Source organism: Apis dorsata, unplaced genomic scaffold (genome assembly GCF_000469605.1).
Source record: "Apis dorsata unplaced genomic scaffold, Apis dorsata 1.3 scaffold_577, whole genome shotgun sequence".
Lineage (NCBI taxonomy): Eukaryota > Metazoa > Arthropoda > Insecta > Hymenoptera > Apidae > Apis > Apis dorsata.
Window position 1 is genome coordinate 319,914 of NW_006263787.1, and position 15,345 is coordinate 335,258.

General features: G+C 26.0%; 7 protein-coding genes and 1 long non-coding RNA gene across 8 annotated transcripts in view; 5 read left to right on the forward strand and 3 right to left on the reverse strand.

Moving 5' to 3' along the window:
- Nucleotides 1-210: 210 nt before the first annotated feature.
- LOC102674273 (histone H4) lies at nucleotides 211-751 on the reverse strand. The gene has a single exon (XM_006621048.2). It carries the CDS (start codon nucleotides 691-693, stop codon nucleotides 382-384), a length of 312 nt encoding a protein of 103 aa, XP_006621111.1. The 5' UTR covers nucleotides 694-751; the 3' UTR covers nucleotides 211-381.
- Nucleotides 752-860: 109 nt separating this feature from the next.
- On the forward strand, nucleotides 861-1,391 carry LOC102674139 (histone H3). The gene has a single exon (XM_006621047.2). The coding sequence runs from the start codon at nucleotides 938-940 to the stop codon at nucleotides 1,346-1,348; it is 411 nt and encodes a 136-aa protein (XP_006621110.1). The 5' UTR covers nucleotides 861-937; the 3' UTR covers nucleotides 1,349-1,391.
- Nucleotides 1,392-3,418: 2,027 nt separating this feature from the next.
- On the reverse strand, nucleotides 3,419-3,903 carry LOC102673999 (histone H2A-like). Its single transcript, XM_006621046.2, has one exon. The coding sequence runs from the start codon at nucleotides 3,833-3,835 to the stop codon at nucleotides 3,461-3,463; it is 375 nt and encodes a 124-aa protein (XP_006621109.1). The 5' UTR covers nucleotides 3,836-3,903; the 3' UTR covers nucleotides 3,419-3,460.
- A 126-nt stretch (nucleotides 3,904-4,029) lies between these two features.
- Nucleotides 4,030-4,770, forward strand: LOC102673869 (histone H2B-like). The gene has a single exon (XM_006621045.1). It carries the CDS (start codon nucleotides 4,101-4,103, stop codon nucleotides 4,470-4,472), a length of 372 nt encoding a protein of 123 aa, XP_006621108.1. The 5' UTR covers nucleotides 4,030-4,100; the 3' UTR covers nucleotides 4,473-4,770.
- Nucleotides 4,771-7,341: 2,571 nt separating this feature from the next.
- On the forward strand, nucleotides 7,342-8,173 carry LOC102673739 (histone H1-like). The gene has a single exon (XM_006621044.2). It carries the CDS (start codon nucleotides 7,444-7,446, stop codon nucleotides 8,116-8,118), a length of 675 nt encoding a protein of 224 aa, XP_006621107.1. The 5' UTR covers nucleotides 7,342-7,443; the 3' UTR covers nucleotides 8,119-8,173.
- A 1,237-nt stretch (nucleotides 8,174-9,410) lies between these two features.
- LOC102675921 overlaps nucleotides 9,411-15,345 on the forward strand; it is a 35,032-nt gene continuing 29,097 nt past the window's right edge. The window contains exons 1-2 of the long non-coding RNA XR_422544.2: nucleotides 9,411-9,422; nucleotides 12,192-12,199. This is a non-coding gene — a long non-coding RNA (uncharacterized LOC102675921). The remainder of the gene's footprint in view (nucleotides 9,423-12,191; nucleotides 12,200-15,345) is intronic.
- LOC102675785 (histone H3) lies at nucleotides 11,258-11,847 on the reverse strand. The gene has a single exon (XM_031513101.1). It carries the CDS (start codon nucleotides 11,732-11,734, stop codon nucleotides 11,324-11,326), a length of 411 nt encoding a protein of 136 aa, XP_031368961.1. The 5' UTR covers nucleotides 11,735-11,847; the 3' UTR covers nucleotides 11,258-11,323.
- Nucleotides 13,428-13,937, forward strand: LOC102675656 (histone H2A). Its single transcript, XM_006621060.2, has one exon. It carries the CDS (start codon nucleotides 13,512-13,514, stop codon nucleotides 13,884-13,886), a length of 375 nt encoding a protein of 124 aa, XP_006621123.1. The 5' UTR covers nucleotides 13,428-13,511; the 3' UTR covers nucleotides 13,887-13,937.

Sequence of the window (15,345 nt, forward strand, 5' to 3'; positions counted from 1 at the left end):
TGTTGTAAATTTTATAAATCGTAATTCATACGATATTTTATATTTGGAATGCATTATGCGTCGTTATTCTAAGAAAAGTTTATAAACCAAAATAATATTATTTAATATAATATATATTATTTATTAATGATATATAAAAGATATATAAAAAAATATAGAATATAAGAAAAATATTTATTGGTATCTTTGAATATAAGAAAAATATGAACATTGAAATAATAAAATTCATTCAAGTAAACCGACTTCATCGATTCACAAAAGATTATAATAATAAAGATATAATAATAAACAATTTGAAATAGAGAGAATTCCATACATTTAAGAAATTTGATGGCCCTGAAAAGGGCCGTTTGTTCTGTAAATGCAGCGATGGAGCACCAATTAACCACCAAAACCGTAAAGGGTTCTTCCTTGACGCTTCAAAGCGTAAACTACATCCATGGCAGTTACAGTCTTCCTTTTGGCATGCTCAGTGTAAGTGACGGCATCTCGGATAACATTTTCCAAGAATACCTTCAGTACACCTCGTGTTTCTTCGTAGATCAATCCAGAAATACGCTTCACACCACCACGACGAGCAAGACGACGAATGGCTGGTTTGGTAATACCTTGGATGTTATCACGCAAAACCTTTCTATGACGCTTTGCTCCTCCCTTTCCCAAACCCTTTCCACCCTTTCCACGGCCAGTCATAGTGAAACTTGATCAGTATAGCTCGATGAACAACAACTCAATGTCTGCCGAATGCTCGCTTGCACGCGCTTTTATGCCGACAGCAGAACAGTTTCCCCACCACTCGACATTCGACCAATCAGAAGGTACGAACTGAGAATCGTACTCAATAAAAGGGGAAGCGTTCTCTTGCTCGAACGCATTTTGTGTTTTATCTTCGTATCGAACGCATCTATGCAAGTTTTTAGTTTCGTTTAAAGAAATAATGGCTCGTACCAAACAAACCGCTCGTAAATCAACTGGTGGAAAGGCGCCACGTAAACAATTGGCCACTAAAGCTGCTCGTAAGAGTGCTCCTGCTACCGGTGGAGTGAAAAAACCTCATCGTTACAGGCCTGGAACTGTAGCGCTCCGTGAAATTCGACGATATCAAAAAAGCACCGAACTTCTAATTCGAAAATTACCATTCCAACGTTTGGTTCGTGAAATTGCTCAAGATTTCAAGACAGATTTAAGATTCCAGAGTTCTGCTGTCATGGCTCTTCAAGAAGCCAGCGAAGCTTATCTCGTTGGTTTATTTGAAGATACTAACCTGTGTGCAATTCACGCTAAACGTGTCACAATCATGCCGAAGGACATTCAGTTGGCTCGTCGTATTCGTGGAGAAAGAGCCTAATTGTAGCTTTTTAAAAACAAATCGGCCCTTTTTAGGGCCAAAATTTTTTCTAATGTGGCAACTCGATGTTCATTTTTTTATAGAAATGTATATATTTTATTTATTAAAAAATAATTTCCTATATTATACAATCGATATATTTATATTAATTAATAATATGTTTTAAATATTATTCAAATATATAGAATCGAGAGTTAATAATCTTCGATTTTTATTTTTCATTGCAACAATAGTTTTCTATAGGAAAATTTAGAATTCATGATTAGAGTTATGTATTATTCAAATACTTAGTGGTAGCTATAGACCTTCATTCCTGACAGAATATTTACGTGAGTTTTTTTTAGATACGATATTCAAGTCTTTGCTCTTACTCAATATTTAATGTTTATTTTCTTGTTATTTTTATTATATTTTAAAATTTTTTTTTACAGTTTTCTTATTTATCATAATTTTTTATAATAAAATTGTAGTGAATTAGTATATTACTCAAATCTTCTGCAATTTTAGATATATAACGTTCGTTCCCCCTACAGAGAAAAGAACATCTGTGTCGAACATCTGCTCCATGTTCTTTTATGTACGAAACCAGACCTTCTATTGAATATTATACCTATCCCTTCTTTTATTTTTATTCCTAGCTATCATGAAGTTCTTGAATTGTTAAATTGAATGTATAATTTTTAAAGTATAATTTTTATAAATCTTTAATAATATTCATTAATAATAAAAAGATTTTCAAAAGTAAAAATAAAATTAGATTTTAGAAAATATTTTATTCAATTTTTCTATTTCCTATAATCATCTATATTATCATGTTTAATATATTTATATTATATATAATTTATAATTTATTAATTTTATAAATTATATTATATAATTTTAATTTTATAAATTATAGTATATATTTTTTATAATCCTAAATTCTCTTATTAAAATTAATGGATCATAAATTAAAATTCCTCAAAATAAAATAAAAATTTATAATTCACGGTTTGTATTTCATTTAAAATAAAAAAAAACACCAAATATATATAGAAGAAATAGAATAAAATGTAATTTTATATTGAAACAAAATGAATGAACTTATTTTTCAAAAAATAAATGAAATAAATTTTAAAGATATATAGAACAATTAAATTTAAGACGAAAATTTATTAAAATAGTATAAAAATAAAAAATTATGAAATTATTTATGAAAAAGCAGCTATTGAATATTATAAATATTAAAATTTTTCAAAAAAATCATTGGTATTATTATGGTATTATGATAAAGCGAGGATCATTTTTTATAAAATAATGATCAACGCGTAAAAAATAATAAAAATGTTTAATATTATTTTATATTGCAATTTATGAATCTAATATTTTTTAGATATAAAAAACTAGTTTTAGATATAAAAGAAATTGCAAATATTATTTAATAAATTAGACAAAAAAGAAAGATGATAATATATTATATTATATACATATACATTATAATTATAATGTAAATATCTGTATAATATAATATAAATATTACATTATATAACATATATTATATAATATATAATTATACATTGTAATACTTCTATATAAATATCATGTTATCGGATTTTATTTTGATAATTTACGATTGCTATGATTATATTAACTCTTATATAATTTATAAAATGACTTATAATATAAAATTTTATCATTTAATATTATCAATTATATTTAATTTGACAAAAAATTTGTTTAACTACATCAACATATACACTACATAAACATAAATCGAAATATGAAATCAACGTTTTGTATTAGAAACTATTATATTCACAAAAAAATTTGGATAAGATTTTTTAAAAATAGATATGTATGATTTAAATTGTAGTCAATAATATAAAAATATAGACATGGCTTTTATTATATTAAAAATGATTTTATGAAACTTTCTATATCAGATTGTTTTCGATAATTATCTTAAATATGTTTCTCTCTTTGAATAATATATCTTTAGATTATTTATAGTTCTCTATTTATTTTTTTATTATATAAAAATGTATTCTATTTAATTATGAATCAGATGAGAAATTCCTTTGTTTTAAAAAATTGTGGCCCTAAAAAGGGCCATTTATATCGATGTTTATATGGTTAAGCTTTTTTTTCAGTTTTCTTTGGCAATAAAACTGCTTGAATATTTGGTAAAACACCACCTTGAGCAATAGTTACTCCAGAAAGTAATTTATTTAATTCTTCATCATTACGGATAGCAAGTTGAAGATGACGAGGTATAATTCTGGTTTTTTTATTATCACGAGCAGCATTTCCCGCCAATTCCAACACTTCAGCAGCCAAATATTCCATAACGGCTGCTAAATACACTGGTGCTCCTGCACCGACACGTTCTGCGTAATTTCCTTTACGAAGAAGTCTATGAATACGACCAACAGGGAATTGCAAACCAGCTCTGTTGGAACGAGATTTCGCCTTTCCCTTAGCTTTACCACCTTTACCTCGGCCAGACATGTTTTGCGTGAACTTAGAGTAAGAAGTACCACAAATGCACTCGAACAGACGTGAGAGAAATATGCCGCTTACAGGAAAAACGTATTCTTTATAAGCCAGCCGTTACGAACTCAAACCGACCAATGGCGCGCCAGCTCGCACGTGATTGGTGCGCTGCTGGTGCCACGTTTCAAGCTAAATAGCGCGCCTCCACTGCGTTCCGACATTCAGTCTTGAATTCTCACAACAGTCGAGTGCATTTCAAGTCTACGATCAAGTTGCGAAGATGCCACCTAAAGCAAGCGGAAAAGCTGTGAAGAAAGCTGGTAAAGCTCAGAAGAATATTAGCAAGTCTGATAAGAAAAAGAAGAGGAGGAGGAAGGAAAGTTATGCTATCTACATCTACAAGGTGTTGAAGCAAGTTCATCCTGATACTGGAATTTCCAGTAAAGCCATGAGCATCATGAACAGCTTTGTAAATGATGTTTTTGAGCGTATTGCGGCTGAAGCTTCACGTTTAGCACATTACAACAAGAGATCTACCATCACTTCTCGGGAAATCCAAACTGCTGTCAGACTTCTGTTGCCTGGTGAATTGGCTAAACACGCTGTTTCTGAGGGTACTAAAGCCGTCACCAAGTACACCAGTTCAAAATAAACGCTGCAGCGTCTTATAAATCATCGGCCCTTCTCAGGGCCAACAATATTCTCATAACGTTAAACAACTTGGTTATAACTCATTGAATATTTTTTAACCCGAATATTTTCCATTGAATCCTAAATAATAATGATAAAATGTGTTGAATAATTGAAAAATTATACTCTTATATGTATTGAAAATATCATTCGTAGAATATTTCAAAATTTAAATAGAATTATTTCATTCTAAAATAGTAGAGTACTTTATTAGTCATAATGAATCATTTTGTAAATATAATAAAAATTAATAGAAAATATCTAAATCATTTTTCTAATTGTTTTCCGCGGTGTTTTGCAGTGCTTTGACTTGCGCAGTTCATATGAGGAACATTCGATGTCACGATCAATGATGTAAATTCGCTAAATACTTTAATTTCTAATATTTCATATATTTTTTACAAAGAATTCATAGAAATTACAAAAATAGATGAATACCATCATTGAAAAACTTATAGAATAGTTGCCAAAAACATAAAAGCATTATATTTATTGCAATTAATATAAATTTAATAATAATTCTTAGTATAACCTCCATTCCATCAAGTAAAATTTCAGGTTAGAATACTAGATTTCGATTTATAATTAAAAAAAGAAAATTAAAAATTATTAGAAATATTAACTTTCTGTAAGTAGAATTTTATTTACTTACGAAAGAAAAGATTAAAATTGATTCTAAATTAATTGATTTAATTTAAAATCTATGAACTAATAACTATAATATTATTCATAAGTCATTTAATTATCCTCATATTAGTAATTGATGAAATACATAGCACAATAATAAATAGACAAAATAAAATTTTTCAAAATATATGTTACTTTTAAGTTATACAATATTACTTAGGGTTAATTTCACTATAATTTTGTATAAAAAAATTGTAATACATTTCTAGTTCATAAAAAATATTATTTATTAAAAAAATATATGTAATTTAAATTTGTTAGTTAATGTATGAAGTTTATTTAATATTGATACTTATTTTGAAATCCTATCATTGATGAACTATTATAATAATGGCTTCTGTATAGATGGTTCTACTGTCGTTTCTCAACATGAAATTTGATTGGTAGACAAGATTAAAGTTTATTCGTACACAATAAATATAATAATAAAAAATTATTAAATGATACAAGTTGTCTAAAAAATTATAAAATAAATTTATAATAACTTTTTAGTTATATGTTATTTATATTTTAAATTTTTAGCATTAAAAGTAGAAATTTCTTACGCCAGATGTCAGAACCTACGACTTTAGCGTGCCCTCCATGCTTAAATTTTTTGATGAACTAACAAATTGATATACAAAGAAAATTGTATAAAAAAATAATTCATAAATAAAAAAAAATAGTAAAAATATAAATATTTACACATTATACACGCTATTTAATGCTTAAATGAAATATTCAACTTAGAAATTGTATTATCTTTTTCTGAAGCACAGAATATAGAAGATTCTCTTCCTAATTCAACAAGCGAATCAATGATGACGTGTCCTGTAGTTTATACAACTCCCTCAAGTTCGGACTCTGATCGCAAACTTTTTTATCATGTTTTATAAATTGAATATTTATGAAAATTTGTCATTGTTCTAAATTATTTACTGTACTATAATATTATTTTTTGAATTATATATGTATATATTATCAAAACGCATTAATATTTTTTTTCAATTTTATATATATTATAATATAAATAAATTTAAAAAAAGATCATTATATTTCAATATAAAATAATTACATGAAAGAAATTATACACTTTTTTGACTAAATTATTAACAATAAAAAATTATGTAGTTTCTTTATAATTTTAAGACTTATATTCTATATCATTAAGTATAATATTATGATAGAAAAATAAAATTAAATGAAAGATATACTTTAACAAACTATTAATTAATATTATTAATTAATACTATTGTATAAGAATTAATATTTTTATAATAGAAGTGTTATAAAACACATACATATGATATAAAATTACCTACAAGTACTATTCTGAAAGAAAATAATATCATTCCCTGTTTATATAAAACTGTTATATTTTTATATAAAATTATAATTAAATTTTTCAATTCAAATTTAAATTATAATAATATGAATTAAAACATAAAATAAGCAATTTTATAAGAATATTTTTAAATTAGTACTTATAAGTAATATTCTGAATCACAGATTCCTTGTACATACTATCACGATCTCCATCAGAAAAAGAACAGCAAATAAAAACAATTAAATAAAAGTAAATGTCATCAAATCTCATTTCAGAATATTAAAAATATGAAAGATGTAATAAAAATTAATTCTAGATACATAAATGGAATATTTCACACATCCATGGGAATTGATATTAATCCAACGATAGAACATTCGTGGTTCATGTTATACATCACTAAGCGATCGAATATCAAGTAAGTTTTTTAAGTATCCGTTGTAAGTTGGATACAAATGATTGAATATAAATTAGCAGCAGTCCTTTTTTTACAATTTTCTATATAAGTATCATGTCAATTTTCGCGTAAATGTTTAGATTTTTAACTTTTTCTACACGATGTTCTATCGCTTCGAAAAGACGGACTTCGTTGAACGGCGCAATATTTTGCTTTAACGGATGAATATACATAAAAATCAATAAGTATATAAAAGTGCACACACGCAGCTATATTTTTGCACAACGATTACTTATTAACACGTATGTAATTTAGAAAAACAAAGCACAAAAGTAAAGGTATATTTACCGCTTCTTCGCTGTCATGGAATCGCGGCATCCGACATATTGGGTAGGACTCTCTCCATGGTCCGCGCTTAAGAAAGAACACCGCTCACAGCCAAAGCTAACTACCATTAAAGCAAGAGCATCATTGTTGGTCTAGCTACCTCCAGGCACTTTGTATAAACTTTTTATCCGTTATTGTTGAAGTAATTCCACAAAAATGGAAGACAAAGCAAATTCTGGCAGTACTGCAGTCGAAGCTGCTGAAAATCCAACGGCTCCGGCGAAGAAACCATCAAAGAGCAAATCGAAGGCACAACGTGAGAAGGCATCTCATCCTCCAACCTCTGAGATGGTTAACGCTGCTATCAAGGAGTTAAAGGATCGCAAAGGATCGTCTTTGCAGGCGATAAAAAAATATATCGCCTCCACTTATAAAGTCGATGGGGAAAAATTTGCCCCGTTCATCAAAAGATATTTGAAATCCGCCGTGACATCTGGCACTGTGGTTCAAACAAAAGGCAAAGGAGCATCTGGATCTTTTAAGCTTTCTACCGGAAAGAATTCTGAGAGTTCGAAGACCAAGAAAGTTCCGCATCCAACAAAGAAATCTGTACCGAAAAAGACACAGTGGGTCGAAAAAAAGACTGTTTCTAAGAAAACTGCTCCCGCTAAGAAGCCAGCAACACCAAAGAAAGCTGCTGTCGAAAAGAAACCAGCACCAGCAAAAAAGAGCGCATCGAAGGTAGCTGCAGCAAAACCTAAAGCTGCTTCTGAGGCCAAAAGCATGTCGAAAGCTAAAAAGACTGCTAAGGCACCAGCAGCTAAAACCAGGACTCCTAAACCGAAGAAAGCTGCGGCACCAAAAACAGTCAAGTCACCAGCAAAAAAATAATTATTTTTAAATACTATCCACTACATCCAAATGGCCCTTTTCAGGGCCACTAAATCTTTTCATACGAGGAACAATCTCTATTTTTTATTTATTACGAACAAATTAATTATCACGAACTATTTTATACGAGAGTAACTTACTTCAGTTGAATTTAGTTTTAATTCGATTAACTTATTTATTTGAATATGATAAAGACACATCTAATTGAATGTGTTGATTATAATATAGTTTTGGAAAAATATTGTGTATATACATAAATTTTATTTTGCATTGCATGTTTATAAGATATATATTTCAAGTTACATTTAGAGTTTTATATAGAACTAGAAAAAAGATGGTGAATTTTAAACTACAATGTTTCTAGCCATGCTGTACATTGGAGATAGTGCTAGGGAATCTAACGGAGGAGTGCTGCACAACTGCTCCCCTACCTTAAGCTATCGACCGATTCCCGCCAAAATAGCAGATGTTGCATGGTTCACAGTACACATATGAAAAGAAAATATAAAAATAATTATTTTTTATATTAAAAATATTTTAATATTATGTTATTTTCAAAATTTAATTAAAATTAAATATATAATTATATTAAAAATATTATGTTAAATTTTATTATGTTAAAAAATATTAATTTTTTATTTATAAATGAAAAATTAAATTTTTAATAATTGATAATTAAACTTCTTAGAATTTTAATAATAATGATTAAATTTTATTGAATAATTTTTTTAAATAATTATCTCAGTAGATAATTATTTTTATAAAATATAAAAAGGTTTTTATATTTTATCTTTTATATTTGTCAGATTATATAATGAATGAAAAAATCAAAATGAAAGAAATCTAATACACTCTTTGAAATGTATTGTCTTTTCTAGTGCATATCATATCTAGGATTGGAAAGATTTATTACAGATATATATTTGAATTTGTCTATTATGATACATCATTTAAAAAAATATATATATATTTGGAATATATTTTGCACATTTATATAAACTTTTTGTTTGAATAATTTTATTCTTCGCTGTATTTTAATAAAATATAAAAATTCCACAAATTTTTTACATTTTAGGTAGGTAAATATTCATTAAAAATATAAATTTTTAAATAGTGATATTTATATACAAAATAATAGACAGTTTTGTTATTTTCATATTTTTGATAAAAATAATATATTATATAAATTTGATATAAAAATATAATAAAAAATCAGCTTGTAATCTTATAAACAATAATTATGTATATAATATCATCAATATATTTATTTTTTTTATTTTCAGTGGTTGGTTGTTATAATAAGAGTAAGAAATGCCACAAAATGGATCGGGAACTCTTAAACAATTAACGGTAAGCGAAGGAATCTTTCCTTCTATTATAGACATATAATGATATTATCTATATATTATAAAATATTTACTGCATTCATTGTTCAATAATTCATATCATTCGGAACTGTATTATGTTATATATGAAGTTATTTAGTTCGATTTTTTCATTAATTATTATAAATTTCTTTTGGTAATGAAATAAAAATCATATATTTTAAATCATTTACGTTCTCTAATATAGAATTGACTTTGAATGGAATGTGTATTGCTTTTATTACTATTACTAGCATGTATGTGTAGATTGATTCAATAAGCCCAGTATTAGGTTATAGTATGTTTTGAAGTTTGTAGTTTTGATGTACCAAGAATACTGTTACTATTTCTCTTTATACTTTGTCTTATTTTGTTTGTTTAGGTTAATTCAATGGTTTCCTTTTAATGTTTCCAAATATGAAACCTTGTTGTGAATGATTTTTTTTTCTTACTTCAATGTCTTGAAAATTGTGAATGACTTGAAATAAAATGTATACTATATGATTAATATTATTAATCAGTAGTTGAATGTTTTATCAAATGTTGAATATTAAATGTTTAATGAAATTTTTTTTCTTTGATCTCTTTTTTAAATGTTTTCATATAATATATTAAGAAATTTTTTTTAATATGAATTATATATTATAATGTATAATATTTTAGAAATTAAATGTTAATAAAGCTTTATGAATTTTAAATTTAATGAATTTTTTGGGATTAGTAGAAAAAATTCCCATTGAATACTGTGGAAATTATGTATATGAGTTTGATATATTATATTTATTATATTTATAGATCGTTTATTTTTTTATTATTATAATAGTTTAATATATATATTAAATATATAATTTAAAATATATATTAAATTTATAATTTATTTTGAATGTATTTTTTATGAATTTTTGTTTTCCAATTCTTTGAATATAATATTTCTTTATATGTCTGAAGGAATTTTCAAATATCCTAAATTGTTTAACATCGATTATATTATTGTTGTAGTTATCTATGTCATATAAGTGAAGATTGCTTTATTTTTCTGTATGTATTCAAACTTCTTTTCTATTATTATATTGTTTAGTAAATTGAAATGTGGTGATTCATTTAACCTCAAATTGTATAAAGAAAATATGCGACCATCATCACTTCAAATATTTAAATGCTTAAAACTTTGTAATTTAATATGATTATTTAAAATACTTTGTTTAATATCGAACCAAGAAAGATAAAAAAAATATTTATATCATACAATAATAACATCAATAGTTTTAAAATTTTTCAAAAATGAAAAAATGTTCATAATTCTGTTACTACAATAAATAAAATATTTTATAATATTTCATATTTTATAATATTAGGAAGAAAAATTAACTTGTTTTTTGTATAATCTTTTCTTAGAAAATGAAGAATATTTTCGATATATATCAATAATATATACAAATGCTTTGTGCAACAGGAAAAGATTTCGTACCTGAAAACATATACGAATATATTCTCTATCAAAAACCTATAAATATTATTATCTATATGAATTCTAAATCTTTTAATATTTTAAATCAGTAGAGCACTGTTATTGCTATGAACAAAAATTGAAAATCGAATAGTAAAGATCGAATTATTCAAGTTGATCGTCTAATATTTAAAAAATGTATTTATTCCTATTATTTCTATTTTATATATACTATATATTTTATATTATATTATTTAAAGTATGGAATAGAAAAATAGAAAAATTTTAATACATTAATCAATTTTTAAGTATAAATAAGAACATAGAGTTGCCACATTAAATAAAATTTTGGCCCTAAAAAGGGCCGATTGTTTTTTTTCAAAAAAATTGCAATTTAAGCTCTTTCTCCACGAATACGGCGAGCCAACTGAATATCTTTCGGCATGATCGTAACACGTTTGGCGTGAATTGCACACAGGTTGGTATCTTCAAATAAACCAACGAGATAAGCTTCACTGGCTTCTTGAAGAGCCATGACAGCAGAGCTTTGGAATCTTAAATCTGTCTTGAAATCTTGAGCAATTTCACGAACCAAACGTTGGAATGGCAATTTTCGGATTAAAAGTTCGGTGCTTTTTTGATATCGTCGAATTTCACGAAGCGCTACAGTTCCAGGTCTATAACGATGAGGTTTCTTCACTCCACCGGTAGCAGGAGCACTCTTACGAGCAGCTTTAGTGGCCAATTGTTTACGTGGTGCCTTTCCACCAGTTGATTTACGAGCAGTTTGTTTGGTACGAGCCATTGTTTCTAATCGAAACTTCCAACGACGCGTTCAACGTAATTGTAAAACGTAAAATGCGCTCCAGCGCTCCTGTCTTCCACTTTTTATGCTATGCGATTCTCGGTTGGAAACTCCTGATTGGTTGAGCACATACTGGAGGGGGAAGAGTGTTACTGTTGATATGCAGAAATATAATATTGAAATCATGACTTTTTGATATAATTTAATGAATATTATTAGATAAATTTTATAATACAGAAATTATAATTAATCAATTTAAATAATTATTTATATTTATTTTGTATTAGCAATAATTTTAGTAACAAGAGATATTTTATAATTAATTTTCAGAAGTTTTAAATTATTCAATTATTTTTTTTAATATAAAATTATAATTATCTAATATTATTAATTATTGTATATAGTATTATATAAGAAAATACGAAAAAATATTTAGTTGTTGCCAACATATAGAGAGGGGGAAGGGTGTACATCCGACTATTTGAATGTATTTGTGTTGTACTTTGCGACATCTATTGAGGAATCTTAGAAAGTTTCAAGTACGTTAAATTTATTGAATTGAAAAATTAAAATTTAGTTTTCATATGTATATAAAGAAGAACTTTAATATCAAAAAGAATTATTTGAATTTTTTGAAAAATAATGAGGATTTTGTGTAAGTTTTGTACTAAATAATGCTACAATAACTCAAAGTTTTTAAATTAAAATTTTTTTTTATTTTTCTTATTGAATATATTAATTAAAATTAAATAAAATTAAATATTTTATGAAAAAATAAAGAACTGAAGTCCTAATTTTCGAATTGGTTCTATCATTTGACATTTAAAATAGCGAATATTGCAAAAAAAGTTGTAGAAGTGACAATTATGAGATTTATTTTAAAAATAGATCTCTGCAAAAAAGCATATAAATAAAAAAATTGTACATGTAACCAAAAAAACAGTCGAAAAAATTGAATATAATTTTTTGTATCATGTTTATATTTTGAATATAATTATATTCACATTTTCAATGTCATCTTTTTATATTATTTTTTTATATTTTATATTTATTTCCAATATAATTTAAATAATTTAAATAATATATATAATTTAATGATTTTTATTTATATTAAATAATATGGATAATTTGAATCAATTATTATGAATTTCGATTATTTAAATTATTGATTATTACTATTATCTATTTATAAATTTGATTCTTTCAACTCGATTATCGAAAAAAACACTTATTTCAATATTTCTTTTCTTTTCTCAATTTCTCATTAAGTTTCTTTATTTTTATATCTATTCTAAGTTTGTTTTTTGATCGTAAGAACAAATATAAGAGCGAATAATTTTTGTAAGAAGAGATATGTCATATATTATGTTTTTAATTCTAAAAGCGAAAATGAATCTTATATCCAAAATATTTAATTTTCTTTTTTTATGATAAAAACTATTGTTTTCATTTCATAGATTGATTCAAATTTTCCAAAAGGAAATTTAAGTAAATTTTATAGACAGGTAGAAAGCTTACTGATGCTTCCAAGACATGTTATTATTAACTACCGAAATACGATTTATGTCGTGTCATAGCAGCAACAGTGAGTGTGTAGCAGCAGTGCACCAATCAGAGGCTGCTAACTGTAACGCGGCTCGTGATAGGTCGAGCGCTGCCCGCGTATAATACGTAAAAGGGAACGCATTCTGGCCTGTGCCATCACTTTTGGTTTGCAATTGAAAGGAGTATTTTCGTTGATTTTATAATATCGTTCAAATAATTTTGAGAAGCAAATATGTCTGGACGTGGAAAAGGTGGAAAAATTAAAGGAAAAGCAAAATCTCGATCGAATAGAGCAGGCTTGCAATTTCCTGTTGGCCGAATACATAGATTACTTCGTAAAGGCAACTACGCAGAACGTGTTGGTGCTGGTGCACCTGTTTACTTGGCAGCTGTTATGGAATATTTGGCTGCCGAAGTTTTAGAATTGGCTGGAAATGCAGCCAGAGATAATAAAAAGACTAGGATTATTCCACGGCATTTACAACTTGCTATCAGGAATGACGAGGAGCTGAATAAACTCTTATCTGGAGTTACAATTGCACAAGGTGGTGTTCTGCCTAATATTCAAGCAGTCTTATTGCCTAAAAAAACTGAGAAGAAAGCATAATTTTGCTTTTCATTCATTTAAAAATAACAAATCGGTCCTTCTCAGGACCATCAATTTTTATAACAAAGAACAATCTCGATAGAAACTATTATATACTGTATTTAAAAAGTATATACTGTATTGGTTAATTTAGATAACATAATCAGAACATCAGGAGGGTTAGGTGTAAGGTAAGTATAAGGTTAAGTATATATATTCATGACAATAATTGCAGATTAATGTCACAAATTGAGAAATAATTTTTATGATATATAAATATTAATTAATATATATAAATATAAAGTAATATATAAATAATAATCGATATTATATACAATAATATATAACAAATTAGTATATTGATACGATAGCATTATAAATCAGAATATATTACGTTTTGTAAAGTTATTATAAAGACAAAAATATAATTTTTTATATTTTTTATATTAAAAATTAAGATATATTATAATTTCGAAGTAAAAATCATAAAAATATGTTCAATTGATATCCTATATGATCATTTGTCAAGAACAAGAATGGATAAGAAGAGTAAATAGCCTGACAGATATAGAATAATTGACTGCCAACACCATCTCTTGAATGTTAAAAACATTTCTTTAAAGAAATTGATTCAATAATTACGTGATTAAACAAAGTTATCAACAAAATTAAAAGAAAATAAGGATTTTCGAAAATACAATTGGAGTATACAAGTTAAGAATTATTATGAATTATTGTGAAAATTATTATTCAGATAAAATTGGTATAGACAAATTCACATACTAGATATATAGATAAGATAAGAATAGACCAATTAGATCTTATATTTATATAATGACATACAAAATAGATTTTTTATTGCATAGAATATATTCATGTTGTGAAATACCATTCGTATAAAAAAAAAAAATCAGATTTTGATATGCCCTCTAAGATTTAAAGTGATGAATTCAAGAATTTTGAATTGGTAAAATCGGATATATTTTAGAAATCTAAAGCTTGAAATTTTGTGAAAAACTTTATTTTATATAAAAAAAATATTTAAAAGGATTCGAAAGTTAAGATCAAAATTTTGCGATAAATGTTTTATCGATGAGTAGTACAGAATTTATTATCTAATACATTTTTGTGCTTCATAATTCACATAGTTTAGGATTCTAGAGAATCTCATTATAAATTATACATTCACTTTTAACATTTTAAAGAATAAATTCAATGATACTTTATATAAATACTTTTTATATATTGTATTTCTCACAATCAATGATTATTATTATGATTGCATATAGTACACTATTAGAATTTCGTTATGTAGTTAAGCAGAATAAGTTAAGAATTAATAACTAACGCCATCTCTTGAATTTTAAAAGTAAGACAAATTAAGAATTTATAAACAGCGCTATCTATCGAGTTTCAAAAGTACGATAAATTAAGAATTTATACCTAGCGCCATCTCTCGAGTTTCAGAAGTACGATAAAT

Bases quoted from the DNA above. Each gene is read 5' to 3' on its own strand.
- LOC102674273 (XM_006621048.2), bottom strand. From the start codon at position 693: ATGACTGGCCGTGGAAAGGGTGGAAAGGGTTTGGGAAAGGGAGGAGCA.
- LOC102674139 (XM_006621047.2), top strand. From the start codon at position 938: ATGGCTCGTACCAAACAAACCGCTCGTAAATCAACTGGTGGAAAGGCG.
- LOC102673999 (XM_006621046.2), bottom strand. From the start codon at position 3,835: ATGTCTGGCCGAGGTAAAGGTGGTAAAGCTAAGGGAAAGGCGAAATCT.
- LOC102673869 (XM_006621045.1), top strand. From the start codon at position 4,101: ATGCCACCTAAAGCAAGCGGAAAAGCTGTGAAGAAAGCTGGTAAAGCT.
- LOC102673739 (XM_006621044.2), top strand. From the start codon at position 7,444: ATGGAAGACAAAGCAAATTCTGGCAGTACTGCAGTCGAAGCTGCTGAA.
- LOC102675785 (XM_031513101.1), bottom strand. From the start codon at position 11,734: ATGGCTCGTACCAAACAAACTGCTCGTAAATCAACTGGTGGAAAGGCA.
- LOC102675656 (XM_006621060.2), top strand. From the start codon at position 13,512: ATGTCTGGACGTGGAAAAGGTGGAAAAATTAAAGGAAAAGCAAAATCT.